This window comes from Hyaena hyaena, unplaced genomic scaffold (genome assembly GCF_003009895.1).
Source record: "Hyaena hyaena isolate Hyena2069 unplaced genomic scaffold, ASM300989v1 scaffold_789, whole genome shotgun sequence".
In the NCBI taxonomy this organism is placed as follows: Eukaryota; Metazoa; Chordata; class Mammalia; order Carnivora; family Hyaenidae; genus Hyaena; species Hyaena hyaena.
Window position 1 is genome coordinate 665,599 of NW_024081422.1, and position 14,209 is coordinate 679,807.

Here is a 14,209-nt window from a genome sequence, read left to right on the forward strand (position 1 = left end):
CCGGCGCCTATGCTACGGGTCGCCGTAGAGGGCAAGGGGAAGTAGTTTGGACCAGTTCTCTCGCCGTCCCTGCGGAGCGTCCCGCGGAGGATTGTGGGACTGTGTGGCATGTGAGTGAGACGCGGCGAGTGCTCCGAGGAGGTGAGTTTGATTTCAAAACGGGCTGCAGGGGACCCCGAACGAAACTCTGACAGGGTCTCCTTCCGATTCATGAGGGATTATGCCCTTTTCCCTTGCCATTCCGGTCTCGTTTTTCAGACTTCCTTGGTCTTCCCCAGGAGGGTCCTTTTGAAGGACCGCAGCCCAGTAGCTGCGCCCTGAGGTTTGGGGTTGGGTAGAAGATCGTCGTTCTGGGACCTGGTGTTCTCCGCGTTAGAGGGTGCGTAGAGGGAAGAGTGGTCTACGGGAAAGAAGGTGAGGTCAGGTCGCCCTTCTCTGAGTATCTGCCGTTTATCGAATGCTTTCAATGTAAGCATTAGTATTTACACTTAATAACTGGATGAGACATCTATTCCGTACTCATCTGTACAGAGGATTAAATGATTAAGTGTGTAAATGTATCATTGAATCATTTGATTTTCTTGGTATATAAAAATTGTTTTCAAATTTAAGGGAAAAGATATAAGCCTTACTTTCAAAACAAAGCACTACTACCCTGTATGATTAGCTCTACAGAAATCAAATTGAGATGCCAAACCATTAGTGAGTTTTTTGAAGGGAACAATACTGATCTCTCACCCACCCACAGCGTCTAATATGTCTCAACTTATTTGGGCCTTAGTCACTTATAGAATGAGAAGAAAAAATAGAAGTGGTAACTTGGACGACATTTTACCTGATTTTTGAAGAATGGTCAAATTTAAAGAAGGAACTTTGTGAGCTAAACCTAATTGATTTGGGTTTGTTTTGTTAGGACCCTAGCCCTGTAGAACTTAGGGCTGTCCAGAATAGCATAAGGTAAAGACTAACAGAGAGAATGGAACCAGAATGTGAAAAAAACAAATGAGACCAACTGAGGCTTGGGAAACTTTTGATTACATTAGCGTTTAACTTGTAACAGGTAAAGGTGTATAAAAAGAAATGTAGAAATTTTAAGTGAGTGCGATTGGTTAGTAAGCATTTGCCTCCCTTAGTAAAGCCCTGGAATTCTGTTTGTTTTTTCCTTAAATTTGTTTCTCCAAATGCTCTGTAATCAAAAGAGGATATTCTGATTGTTTTTGCTCTTCTGCATGTGACTACGAATAAGTTTGGGAAATGAAATTGGATGTGTTAACTTTATTTACATTTAACTAAGAAGATGTTAATTAATATTTTTTTCCCAAAGCATCTTATATTACTAACTTCACTATTGTAACATTTATCTTGCTTTTTAGTATTTGAGTTCTTCAAGCATTTGTTCAGTCCAGCATTTAAAAATGGCATCCAAACAAGAAATAATGAGTGACCAGCGGTTTAGGAGGGTTACAAAGGACCCAAGATTTTGGGAAATGCCAGAAAAGGATCGGAAAGTCAAAATTGACAAGAGATTTCGAGCAATGTTTCATGACAAAAAGTTCAAGTTGAATTATGCTGTGGATAAAAGAGGACGCCCCATCAACCACAGCACTACAGAGGACTTGAAACGTTTTTATGACCTTTCGGATTCTGATTCAGATCTGTCTGATGAAGATGATGAAGCATTGAACCAAAAGAAAATGAAGAAGAAAAAAACCAGGACTAACAAAATAGAATCAAAAAATCTAGTTGAGAAAAAGAAAAAAGGCAAGAAAAAAAATGAAAAGGATTCTGGAGATAAAGATGATTTGGATAACTCTGACAGGGTTCAGAAAATGGAAAAGTTTTGCAAATCTAAGAAGGTAGATTCAAAAGTAAGTCCTAAGAAAGACAGAGAAGACTTTACACAAAAAAGCACAAAAGGGGAAAAAAACATTCAACGTAGTACAGATTCATGTCCCAAAGGAAAAGTAAACACAGTAGACTTGGGCATCTCTCAAATTACGAAATCTCCAAAGGTCAAGTACTCTAAGACAAGAAGAGAAATGCTATCAGGTTTGTTGGGAAGAATTGCAGATTCTTTGATATTAAATTATTTTTATACTGATTTTTTTTTTAAGGAGACATGTAATATGTATTTTTATAGTATAATGGGAATGATCAAATGCTTATTTGGGAGTATAAAGCTCTGAAAGAAAAATACCGGATAGTGATTATTAATTTTTTATTTGGTGCTATTATTTGCTAGGAGAGAAAAACTTGAGGCCACACAATGATTTTGATTTGTGGTAGGGCCTAGTGAGAACCATATTCTCTAACCAGATAAAGCCTTATATGTTGTCATCACATACTAAGAAGAGGTGTGTCTGAAAAGGGTTAGTAAAGTTCATGCTTCATTCAGCTACTTGTAAGTAACTTGTAATGTGTCAGATAAACATGAGTAAGACATGGGCCCCCATCTTAGGCCTACTACTACTTTTATGATATTTACAAGTTAGAAAAAGTTATGCCCTTTTGGACATGCAGAGCTCCCAAAGCTCACAGTTTAAGGGCCAGCATCATTGAGTGAAGCAGTTAGGTTTATTTACCCTGAGCAGACATAACATGCCTGCAGGGTGTAGAGCTTGTTAAGTGGAGTTTGGCCTTGATTTCAGCCCTTCTTGGCCCTTTGCAGATCCTCTTTTGCAAATAACAGCCTGATAAACTCTGCATATGAAAAATGCATAATTTTGAATTTTCTAGTTGACACATTAAGAAGTAAAAAACAGATGAAGTTAATTTTTTTACTTTATTATTTTTTTAATGTTTTACTTATTTCTGAAAGAGAGAGACAGCGTGAGCAGGGGAGGGCCAGAGAGAGAGGGAGACACAGAATCTGAAATAGGCTCCAGGCTCTGAGCTGCCTGTCAGCACAGAGCCCGACACGGGGCTCCAACCCACGAACTGTGAGATCATGACCTGAGCCATAGTCGATGCTTAACTGACAGCCACCCCGGTGCCCCAGGATGAAGTTAATTTTATTAACATATAATATTTAACCTAACACATCAAAAAGTTCATTCAATATGTAATCAACTTAAATTTTAATAGTATAGTTTAGATTCTATTTTCATACTAGTCTCTAGTATAAAATTTGAATGAGCTGCATTTACAAGTGCTTACATGCTATAAGTGGTTGCTGGTACATACTGGACACCACAGATCTAAAGTAGAAGAAATTAGGTCCACAATATATGATAGAATAATGGTAAGTGGTATATGAAAGATGTTTAGCAGAGGGCTATGAGAATTCAGAGAAAGAGATCACTCAAGATATGGCAATCAGAAAAATTGAGAGAGGAAGTACTATAGTGTTTGGAAAAAGTAAATTGAGGGACCAGAGCTTTCATATAGAAAGGAATTTTTGAGCAAAGATATGGTTCGGTACATTCAGAAGAGATCAGTATTCCCATTTGATTAGATAATAAGGTGTCTAAAGGGGTGAGTGGATAATAGCTAAAAGTGGTTGTTTGGAACTAAGAAATGTCTGATTCTAGTTCATGCTTACTTGTTTACTTAGCTTATTAAAATTTTGTGTCACCTCCAGCAGCAAGGAATTTTGAGTGTTGGTGTTGCCAGTTGTTGATATTAATTGAAAATTGGTATTCAGGTGAGCCAAAAGCTAGCCATGACTATAAAATCCAAAGAGGATAGGCATCGGGAAGGGTCCAAGAGGTCTTGACAGGCTGAGATTACATTGGAAAGGTAGGAGGTATCAGGCAGTGGATAGAATTCAAGATAGCAGGGACTGTGAGGTCAGAGTGGGGTCTCATTCCATTTGCAGTAGAACCAGGCAGCGAACTGAGGTGTTTGGTTACTGAAATTGGAGAATAGATCAGAATAGGAACAGCAGCAAGATTTGTTTGATGCTGAGTTTGTGAGGTAAGTTAGTCTAGCCTCTTTTAAATTTCATTTGATGTGGGGCATTGGATTAATAAAACATACTCATATAATCCTTTGGATTGATTTTATAAAATCTTTTTATATATCTTTTTTCCATCAAATTTTCTCAATGAGCTTGAGAAATTAGGATAGATTTATCAGGAAACTAGGCTAAAGCGATTTATGTTAGGATACACAGAGCTGGGCCTGCAACTCAAGTCTTTGAATCTTTCTACCCCATTATGTTGCTTCCAGTAATTTACATCACTTCCATAGTCTGGAAAGGCATTAGGTGTAAATAAGGAATAGTGACTTTGTATATAACCATCTTTTGTTCATTATTCATTTGTCAGTTATCATTTCACCAACTTCTGTGTGCAGGGGTCTTTTTAAGTGCTACAAGGTGAAGGTGATGTGAGGAAGGAGAGGGGATAGGAGTTTGGTTACTGAAATTGCAGAATAGATCAGAATAGGAACAGCAGCAAGATTTGTTCAAGGTAAAGGTGATGTGAGGAGGTATGGTTTGGTATTATGTGTCATTATGATATGTTGATGCTCAGCACTTGTACTGATAACTTATTTTATTGGACATATGTGCAAAGAATATGCATCATAGCATTGTTCTTGAAATGTAAAATTGGTATAAACCATTAGAGGATTGATTAAATAAATTGTGATATATCCAAACATTTATGATACATGAAGTTTTGAAAATAAGTTATAAAATAGTAAAAATGATATGACAAGCTAATTAAAAAATTAATGGGATTATCATAGAAAACAAATTTAGGGAATTATATATCAAAATGGCCATCTAGCTATCTCTGCATGAAAAATTACTAGTCATTTTTATTTTCTTTATTAAACTGTATTTTCTTTTTTTTTTTTTTAATTGTCAGATGAAAACAACTTTATTTCAGATATGTTCTTGAGGAAATTCTCCCTCGCTTCTCCTACTGTTAAAATTTATTATCTGCCTTGTAAGTTCTTTTTTTTTTTCTTTAGCCCACCTTTTATTTTTATTTTTATTTTTTTTACAAATAGTTTATTGTCAAATTATTTTCCACATAACACTCAGTGCTCATCCCCAAAGTGCCCTCCTCTATGCCCATCCCCCCTCCCTCCCACATCCATCAGTCCTCAGTTTTTGTCAGCATTCAAGAGTCTCTCATGGTTTGCCTCTCTCCTTTTCCCCCACCATTTCCGCCCTTCTTCTCCCCCTTGTTCCTCCGTCAAGTTCCTCCTAATCCTCCTATACGTGCAAACATATGATATTTGTCCTTCTCTGCCTGACTTATTTCGCTCAGCATAACACCCTCAAGGTCCATCCATGTTGCTACACATGGCCAGATTTCATTGTTTCTCATTGCCATGTAGTATTCCATGGTATAGATAAACCACATCTTCTTGATCCATTCATCTGTTGATGGACACTTAGGCTCTTTCCATGTTTTAGCTATTGTGGAGAGTGCTGCTATGAACATTGGGGTCCATGTGCTCCTATGCCTCAGCATTTCTGTATCCCTTGGGTAAATTCCTAGCAGTGCTATTGCTGGGTCATAGGGGAGTTCTATTGTTAGTTTCCTGAGGAACCTCCACACTGTTTTCCAGAGGGGCTGTACCAGTTTACATTCCCACCAACAGTGTAGGAGGGTGCCCTAAACTGTATTTTCTTAATTTTTTTCTTGGAATGAGTGTTCATTACTTTTATAATGAAGGGGCAATAAAGCATTTTTTTAAAGTAGCAAGTTAAGTACTGTTTACAGTTACTGTAGAGCAGTACCATCCAGGAATAGAGATAATCCTACATTGTCCAGCATTGTACATGGTGGGCTCTTAGCAGATATTTACTGGATAAATCAGTACTCTGAATGTACTTGTACTGTCAAAAATATTAAAATACTAGATCTTTTTTTTAAGTCTTCCATGTATCTATTTATTATACAACCCAAATCACACACAAAGTGTGATAGACATACCATTGTCATATGTGAAAACATGGTGTATGTGACAGGATACTTCAATTTTTTATGTTAATACATGTGTATTTAGGAATAAATAGTTATTTAGGAAAAAAATGCAACCAGTACGTCATATCTATGACTTTAGAGCTACTTAGAACAAGCTAATTTTTTTAATTAAAAAATTACAGAAAAACATCAGTGATATGCAGAAATCATGCATATGGAATAATAATGACTGATGCTTGACAAATATTGCAGTATTAGATAAAGGTAGATCTCTGAGGTGTTATTTCTGAGTGTGTTGCCTAAAAGTGAATTCTGATACTTACCTCATAGTAACTCTCCTTCACTATTGTGGTGATGATATTTGATCCCATATACAGAGCTTATGATAATGCCTTTTTTTGGCTTTTTCACATCTACTGGCTAGTTATTTTTTACAATCCCCCACTCTTGTAGTATAAAATAGAAGCCCATTTTTCCCTCTAGCAGAACTCCTTTTCATTTAGTCTTAAATGGCATCTTTGTGTAGCCTTTCTTGTTATAAACACCTCTCTGCAGGTAAATTTAGGTGTCTCTTCCGTTTTACCTTAGAACATAACTTCATTGTTCAGTAAACAATTTCTTTTTGTATATGAACCATCAAGAGCATGGTATCGTATTACAAACCATCTCCCTTTTTCCTTTCATGAGCTCAATACCTTTTACATAGTAAAGTAGTAAATTCTAGGTCAGTGAATGTCCATTATAAGATCATAGGACCAAGAAAAAAAGCTAAGTTTGAATTTCATTCCAAGCATTAAGCTTTTAATACTTTATTTCTCCAAGTAGAGCTTGTAAGCAGAAGAAAACATAAGCTCCAACTTAAAGATGAATAAAATGTGTGAGATACTGTTTATCAATGTATGCATACCCACAGTAGAAAGAATCATGAGTTGTTTTAGAAATAGAAAATGAGCTTTCTCAGAGCTTTGAGGGCTAAAAAAATCCAGTGTAAGTAAAAACAGCTAAAAACACTCTTCATATATTGTTAACTGTTAGTTACAAAGTTCAGGATTTAGCAGAAAACCTACATTTTGCTCTGCATAGGTGATCTCATCCTTATCTCAACATTCTGTTATCACTGCACATGAATAAGTGAAAAATTTTATCTCCAGCACACAACTTTTCTGAGCTGTAAACTCGTACAGCCAGCAGCCTTCTTGATATCTCTTCTTAGATGATTTAGAGGCACTTCAGATTCAACAGATTGAAAACTGAACTCATGCAGTACCTCTACCAGACAAGCAAACTGTTTCTTTTCCAACATTCCATGTTTATCTGTCTATCAATTCATCCATCCATCCAGCTAGCCCTCAAGCCAAGAAGCTGTGATTCATCTTTGACACTTCTAAAACTTCTGTGCCTCATACCAAAACCCCTTTAATTACTGTTGATTTTAACTCCTGACTCTGAAACTCTGGTTAATCCATTAACCTCTTTGTATCTCTTTCTAACAATTTAGTGCCATCTTCATCTCTTGGTAGAAGTACTGTACTACACTTCTAATTTTCTAATCACATCCTCTCGACTCCATCCAGTCAAAAGTTTCTGCAGTGTAGTCAAGGTGATCTCACAGTGCAAATGTGATGATGTCTTTCTTTCTGAAAGCATAGCAGTGGCTTCTCACTGCCTCTGTGACAAAATACAAACCTTTACATGGTTTTTGGAAAGCATGGCCTGTACCTCACTCTTCAGTTTCTTACTTGACTCCTGGCTATCTGCAGTCCAGACATTCTTGCCAACTTTTTCCTATTTGTGGATCTTTGCATTTGTTTTTCTTCATGCTTGGAACATTTCCCTCATTAGTCTAATCTTGAATACTTCCCCTTCATTCTTCAAGTAGCAACTCAGTTATACTTACTTTTTTAAATTTTTTAATGTTTTATTTATTTTTGAGAGAGAGATAGAGACAGCATGAGCAGGGGAGGGTCAGAGAGAGGGAGACACAGAATCTGAAGCAGGCTTCAGGCTCTGAGCTAGCTGTCCGCACAGAGCCCGACATGAGGCTCTAACCCATGAACCGTGAGATCATTACCTGAGCTGAAGATGGACTCCTAACTGACTGAGCCACCCATGCGCTCCTCAGTTATACTTATTTAGAGACTCCTACTGTAGCTCTTTATGTGTATTGATGTGATTGTTTTTATTTGATCCATATCTTTTCATCTAGTCACGTGACTATTAAGTTTGTTCTCTTGACTAATAACTTCTGTTGCCAATGATTTTACATTGAACACCTAGCACGCATATTCATGAATATGTGAATCTACTTGTATCATATGGGTACATATCAAAATTTCTATTAAGTAATTTAGGCATGAACTTTTGCTCTATTTAGGGTTTTTTTTAGTCTTTTTCATAGAAATTACTTTCATTGGATTTGAGGTCAAAGTAATATGGTTTCAGTTTAATTGTGTTTACATTTTCTTAATTTCTCCCTCCTTTAATATTTTTTGCAGTGGTTCCGCTCATGGCAAGAGACAGTGATGGTTATGAAAACTTGACAGGTGGTAAGATGTATGACAAAGATGCTCTGGAGGAAGATTCAGAAAGTGCTAGTGAAATAGGTGATGAAGAATCTGAAGATGGAATTACAGGCATTGGTAGAAGTTCAGCTGATGATGATGATGATGAAAATGTTGATGGAAATGAAAATGATGATGAGGAAGAGGAAGATGAGACTAGTGAGAATGATGATGAAAGTGACAGTGGCCCTGATCTTGCAAGGGGTAAAGGAAATATAGAAACTAGTTCTGAAGATGAAGAAGATATGGCAGATTTACTGCCAGAGGACTCTGGTTTTGAGCATGCGTGGAGAGAATTAGATAAAGATGCTCCTCGGGCTGATGAGGTGAACTTTTGAATAAATAAGATTATTTGTGAGAGTAAAAGTAGCTTTTATGGATGGTAGAATTGATGTCATTAAATTGGGTGGGAAGAGCTTTTTTGGAAATGATTCTCATTAAAACTTCTTGATAATGGAATTGATTGTTTTAGCTGGTAGTTTTTATTTCAGTTCCTACAGCACCTGTTAGAAATGCTATACTGTGATCTACTTAACCTCCATGGTCGTGCATGGGAAGCAAAATAGCTTAACAAACTTGGTTGTTAAAAAGTCAGCTGATTATCATGTTCTGATCCAAGAACTAAGAACAATATAAGAGAAAGTGTTTATCTGTTGACAGTTTTACCACGTGTGACTGAACCAAAGTTTTCTACATATTGAAACTATTTAGATAAATACTATATTGATTTCAGAATTTGGAGGGAAAGAAGGTATTACATTTTTTATATATTTTGTAAGTGTGGGGAATGATGCAGATAATGTAATATTTAATTTTTCTCATTTCTTAAGATTACACGTCGATTAGCTGTTTGCAACATGGACTGGGACAGATTAAAAGCAAAAGATCTGCTGGCTTTGTTTAATTCATTTAAACCTAAAGAAGGTGTTATATTTTCTGTAAAGGTGAGAATTGATTTCATTTTGAAGTAAATTCTTCTAAATATTTTAAATCTAATTTTTCTTTTTTTTTTACGTTCTACTTTTCCTTTTAAAGAAAGTAATCTGGCAATTGTCCATGATAGGCATGAAACTGGAATAACAAATATAAAAGAAAGGAAGGAGTAAAATTATTGCAATTGATGGGTTAGGTGATTGTACATAATTTAAAAACCCAAAGAGATCAATTGAAAAGCTATTACAATATAAAGCTTAATAAAGGGACAGAGTGAAATAAAAATTTTTTAATTGCATTCTTCAAATCGTAACTAATTAAGAAAAAAAGTCCTTAGGAATTCCCCTAAACACACATGACATATGTGAAGTAAATGGTATCACTGGATAGATTTGAAAAACTTAAATTTTGAGATACCATATTTCTGGAGAGCAAGTATAATGGTTAAGAATCTAGGCTTTGCAGTATGACAGACTGCATGCACATTTCAATTCTGGGGGCACCTGAGTGGCTCAGTCAGTTAAGCATCCGACTCCTGATTTCAGCTCAGGTTATAATCTCACAGTTTGTGGCATTCAGCCCTGCATCAAGCTTGAACCTGCTTGGGATTCTCTTTCTGCCCCTCCCCTGCTCGTGCTTGATCTCTCTTTCAAAATAAATAAACATTTTAAAAAAATACGGATCTTAATTCTGATATATGCAATGTGATCTTGGGCATTTTATTAATCTCTCAAATGTGTTCTATCTGACAAGTGGATACAACAATAGCATTTCCTAGGGTAATTGTAAGGATGAAATGAAAAGAAACTCACATACAGTATTTAGTGTAGTGCCTGAAACAGCTCTAAATGATAATTCTGTTTAAAGATTTAAAGATGTCACTTCTATAAATTTAGTGTAGTTCAGCCATAATTTCAGTTCAAATCAAAGTAAAGAAAAAGGATACCAGTAATCATCTGAAAGAATAAACAAGTGAGCATGACTAATGCATTTTTGGGAAAATGTACCAGTATAAAAGGATTTACCCTGTCAGGTACAACATCTAAATCTTTTATATTGCTAAGTGAGTTAACAAGTTTGGGTAAAAATAGAGGGACAAATAGATGGAATGGAATAGATAAATAGAATAATTTATATTATAATTTAGACCAAAATATGTTTGAATACCTGATATTGGGACAAATGGACAAGTTTTTGTATGAAGAGCTTAGATCAGATCTTCACTTCATAATAGCCCAAAATAAACCCTAGATAAAGTATGGGGAAAAAATAAAAATCAAGCCACAGAAACAATAAAATAGCATTGTGGTTTTATTAAGTCTGTGTTTCAGGAAATGTGTAGTAGGGATTTCTAGACTTAGAAAATAGAAAAGGAATCAACAGATGTGACTACACATATATTTAAAACTCTTATGTGGAAACCTATTATTGCCACTCACTAGTAGGAAAAACTTGAATCCCCTATTTGGTAAATGGTATATTGTACAGAACTAAAAAAATAAATAAATATGTTTTAGTTAACAGGTATCTTAAGCCCAGTAGTATCAAAACAATACAAATATACAAATTAATACAGTTATATTTCTTGACTCTCAAAAGTAGCCAACATGCAAAAATACCAAATCCCAGGTCACCTAGGTGGTTCAGTGGGTTAAGTGTCCAGGTCTTGGTTCTGCTCAGGTCATGATCTCACAGTTCTTGAGTCTGAGCCCTACATTGGGCTCTGCCGTGACAAAATGGAGCCTGCTTGGGATTCTCTCTTTCTCTCTCTCACCCTCTCTCTCTTTGCCTCTCCCCTATTTGTGCTCATGCACGCTCCCTCTCCTCTCAAAATGAATAAATAAACTTTAAAAAAAAAAAACCAAATCCCAATGAGGGCGAATTCTTTTTTTTATACAGCATTGTATCTAAACTATGTGGTAAAATTATTTTCAGTTCTATTTAAAGGATTTCTTTTTTTAAGTTTAGTTTTGAGAGAGAAAGAGAGACAGAGTGTGAGTGGGGGAGGGGCAGAGAGCAAGGGAGACATAGAATTCTGAGACAGGTTCCAGGCTCCCAGAGTTGTCAGCACAGAGCCCCACATAGAACCCAGACTCATGAACTGTGAGATTGTGACCTGAGCCGAAGTCACACTGAGCCGCCCAGGTGCCCCTCTGTTTAAAGAATTTCTTAAAAGAAAGCATTGGATAACAGATACTGAATAAATGGTATGACATAAGAGATAAATTGAGTATTAAAAATTATTTTTTGTTTATTATGTGTTATGTACTTCAGTAATAATTTTTGTGTATTTTGCATCAACATTCATTTTTCATGTGTGTGTTTACATTGAGTTCCTTGAGTGCCTAGACTCTTGTTTGCTTTTCTTAATTTTTCCCTTGGATCCCAGAACCGTCTTGTCCCAATTGATGTATGCGGGAAATACTCTATTTTTGTTCTCAAGTTCCACATCTGTTTCATTCCAAAACGGCTATTTTTAAGGAGATTCCAGGATGTTTTAGCTTCCCATAGTAGGGTTGGAAGTGAGTCATCCTTGCTGTTTTCATTGAGTTCAGTTGTAACTCTTGGTGTTCTGGATATTGTAAGAAAGGTAAAGAATAAATTGTATTGATCTTAATTTTTTGTGTTTAGATATATCCTTCAGAATTTGGAAAGGAGAGAATGAAGGAAGAGCAAGTTCAAGGACCAGTAGAGTTACTAAGTATTCCTGAAGATGCCCCTGAAAAGGACTGGTATTAAGCTGTTAGAGAATAATAAAACTTAGTCTTATAAATTCATGTCACTAACTCAGAATTGTGGTCACTTTAATGTAACTAAAGTTTATGCTTTGCCTGCCATTCATCGTTAAAGCAGGTTGCAAAAGCAGATTAAAGTGTCAGAAGTGGCACACTATTCCAACAACGTTTTGTGTATTTACATTTCTGTATTCACAAATTACTACAGTTTTGAAAGAGTTCTCAGTTTCATTGCTCTGAATTACTAGGGGTTTTTTTTTCCCTGAGAAGTTGCTTTCCATAATAGTGGCATTGAAACCCTAATTGCCTTCAAAACATAATTTTTTTTAAATTTGAGGATTAAATAAAAAGATAGTGATAATTTTTTTTATCATAATGTGGTCTAGAAAAAAATTCAAGGTAGCTTTTCAACCACTAGGTGGAGCTGTATGCGCATGTAATAAAAATGGTGATTGAATAGATTGGTGGCCGAAGAGAGCCAAGAAGAGTCTCAGTATGTTGTTAAATGAAATTAAATTTATAACCATTTAGACTTGACAACACATAAATCTGGAATAAATATTTTACAATATCAGGAATTTCTTTGCACTTAGAACTAATGATTTTCTAACATAGTTTATGATAATATAACAAACTTATTTAGCAGTTTTACTTGAGAGGCTATATGCACTAGCAAAATGACTACTCAAGAGTTAAAATTCTAGGTAATCACATGTAATTCTTACACTCTTCTTTTCTAGATACTAAGTTTCAATCAAAATACCTAGTCTGTGCCTTGTCAAAATAATAAATAGAGCTTAAGTATTAACATCCATAAAGGCAGAGTCATGAAAGAAAGATGGATTGGGATGAAACAATTTCTTGAAACAATTACATTTGTTTTTTAAAGGAAGATTGGTATATGTGTTTCTAATTAAGCTTAATGAGTTTTCTACCTTTTAGGACTTCTAGAGAAAAACTGAGAGATTATCAATTCAAACGACTCAAGTACTACTACGCAGTAGTAGACTGTGATTCCCGTGAAACAGCTGGTAAAATTTATGAAGATTGTGATGGCCTGGAATTTGAAAGTAGTTGTTCATTCATAGATCTAAGGTAATCCAGTATATGTCTTACCGATTTTATCTTATAGCACAAAATCATTATAAGAAGTAAAATATTAGACTCATAGTATTTTATGTTGTTTCATTTTGTAAAAGAGGATTTTTTGCTTTGGGTGAACTCTATTCTGTGGAGCATTACTCTTAACGAAGAAAACTATAACAAGGAAATGCTGAAGTGTTATGTATGAGTCACCTCACATTTATATCCTGAATTTCAAACATACTGGCTGTGTTTTTAGGATGATGGGTTATATACAGTGATATTTCTTTCGCAGCTCTCTTTTAGAACCAAGAACCAAGTGAATTAACTTTAGAAAAAGCATGGAGGTAGGGGCAAAGGAATTTGCTAATAAACTGGTACCTCTAGATCTGTGCTATCTAAATACAGTAGCCACTAGTCACATCTGACTATTTAAAATTTTTTAAAATTTTAAAATCATTCATTTGCTTAGTCACTAGACACATTTAAAGTACTTTAACGGCCATATGTTGGATAGAGCAGATGTAGAACACTGCCGTCATCACAGAAAGTTCCTTTGGAATGTACTGCCATAATTACTGTCCAGTTATTGAATGGTGTTGCCATCATTGTCTTTGGACTTCAGTGTTATTTTCACCATGTGCACAGGCTTCACTGACGCGGAACTGAAAGCCCTTAGATGGTTGTTAATGTCAGTTCTTTTTTTTTTTTTTTTTTTTTTTTTTTTTTTTTTACGTTGGAGCCATTTATTTTAGGAGGATACATATCTAAACAGCCTCTGAGTGTATTACTGTGTCATAGATGGCCTACATTGTTGGTTCACTTTGAATTTAAAGAAACAGTAGTGCTCATGAGTTCCTGAAACATGACAAAAAATTAGATTCCAAATACCCTATTTAAGAATCGGGGAGCTATATTATTTTAGAAAGATTTAGTCAATAGTTGCTAAAAGTTTTCAGTCATCTTCAGTCTGGAAGATTTACACATATAGGATCTTTTCTTCTTCTTTTTT

The 14,209-nt window shown here is 35.5% G+C and overlaps 1 protein-coding gene across 3 annotated transcripts in view; it reads left to right on the plus strand.

The window, feature by feature from the left end:
* Nucleotides 1–56: 56 nt before the first annotated feature.
* The window catches only part of ESF1 (ESF1 nucleolar pre-rRNA processing protein homolog), a 74,796-nt gene continuing 60,643 nt past the window's right edge, over nucleotides 57–14,209 (plus strand). Inside the window, exons 1-6 of one of the 3 annotated variants that reach the window (XM_039219103.1) lie at nucleotides 57–141; nucleotides 1,374–2,049; nucleotides 8,381–8,772; nucleotides 9,277–9,390; nucleotides 12,011–12,111; nucleotides 13,057–13,209. In XM_039219103.1, coding sequence (XP_039075034.1) covers nucleotides 1,416–2,049; nucleotides 8,381–8,772; nucleotides 9,277–9,390; nucleotides 12,011–12,111; nucleotides 13,057–13,209 — 1,394 coding nt within the window. In that variant the 5' untranslated portion in view covers nucleotides 57–141; nucleotides 1,374–1,415. Of the gene's footprint in view, nucleotides 142–175; nucleotides 415–1,373; nucleotides 2,050–8,380; nucleotides 8,773–9,276; nucleotides 9,391–12,010; nucleotides 12,112–13,056; nucleotides 13,210–14,209 lie in introns of those variants that run through there. The other 2 variants (XM_039219101.1, XM_039219102.1) reach the window with 2 other exon arrangements.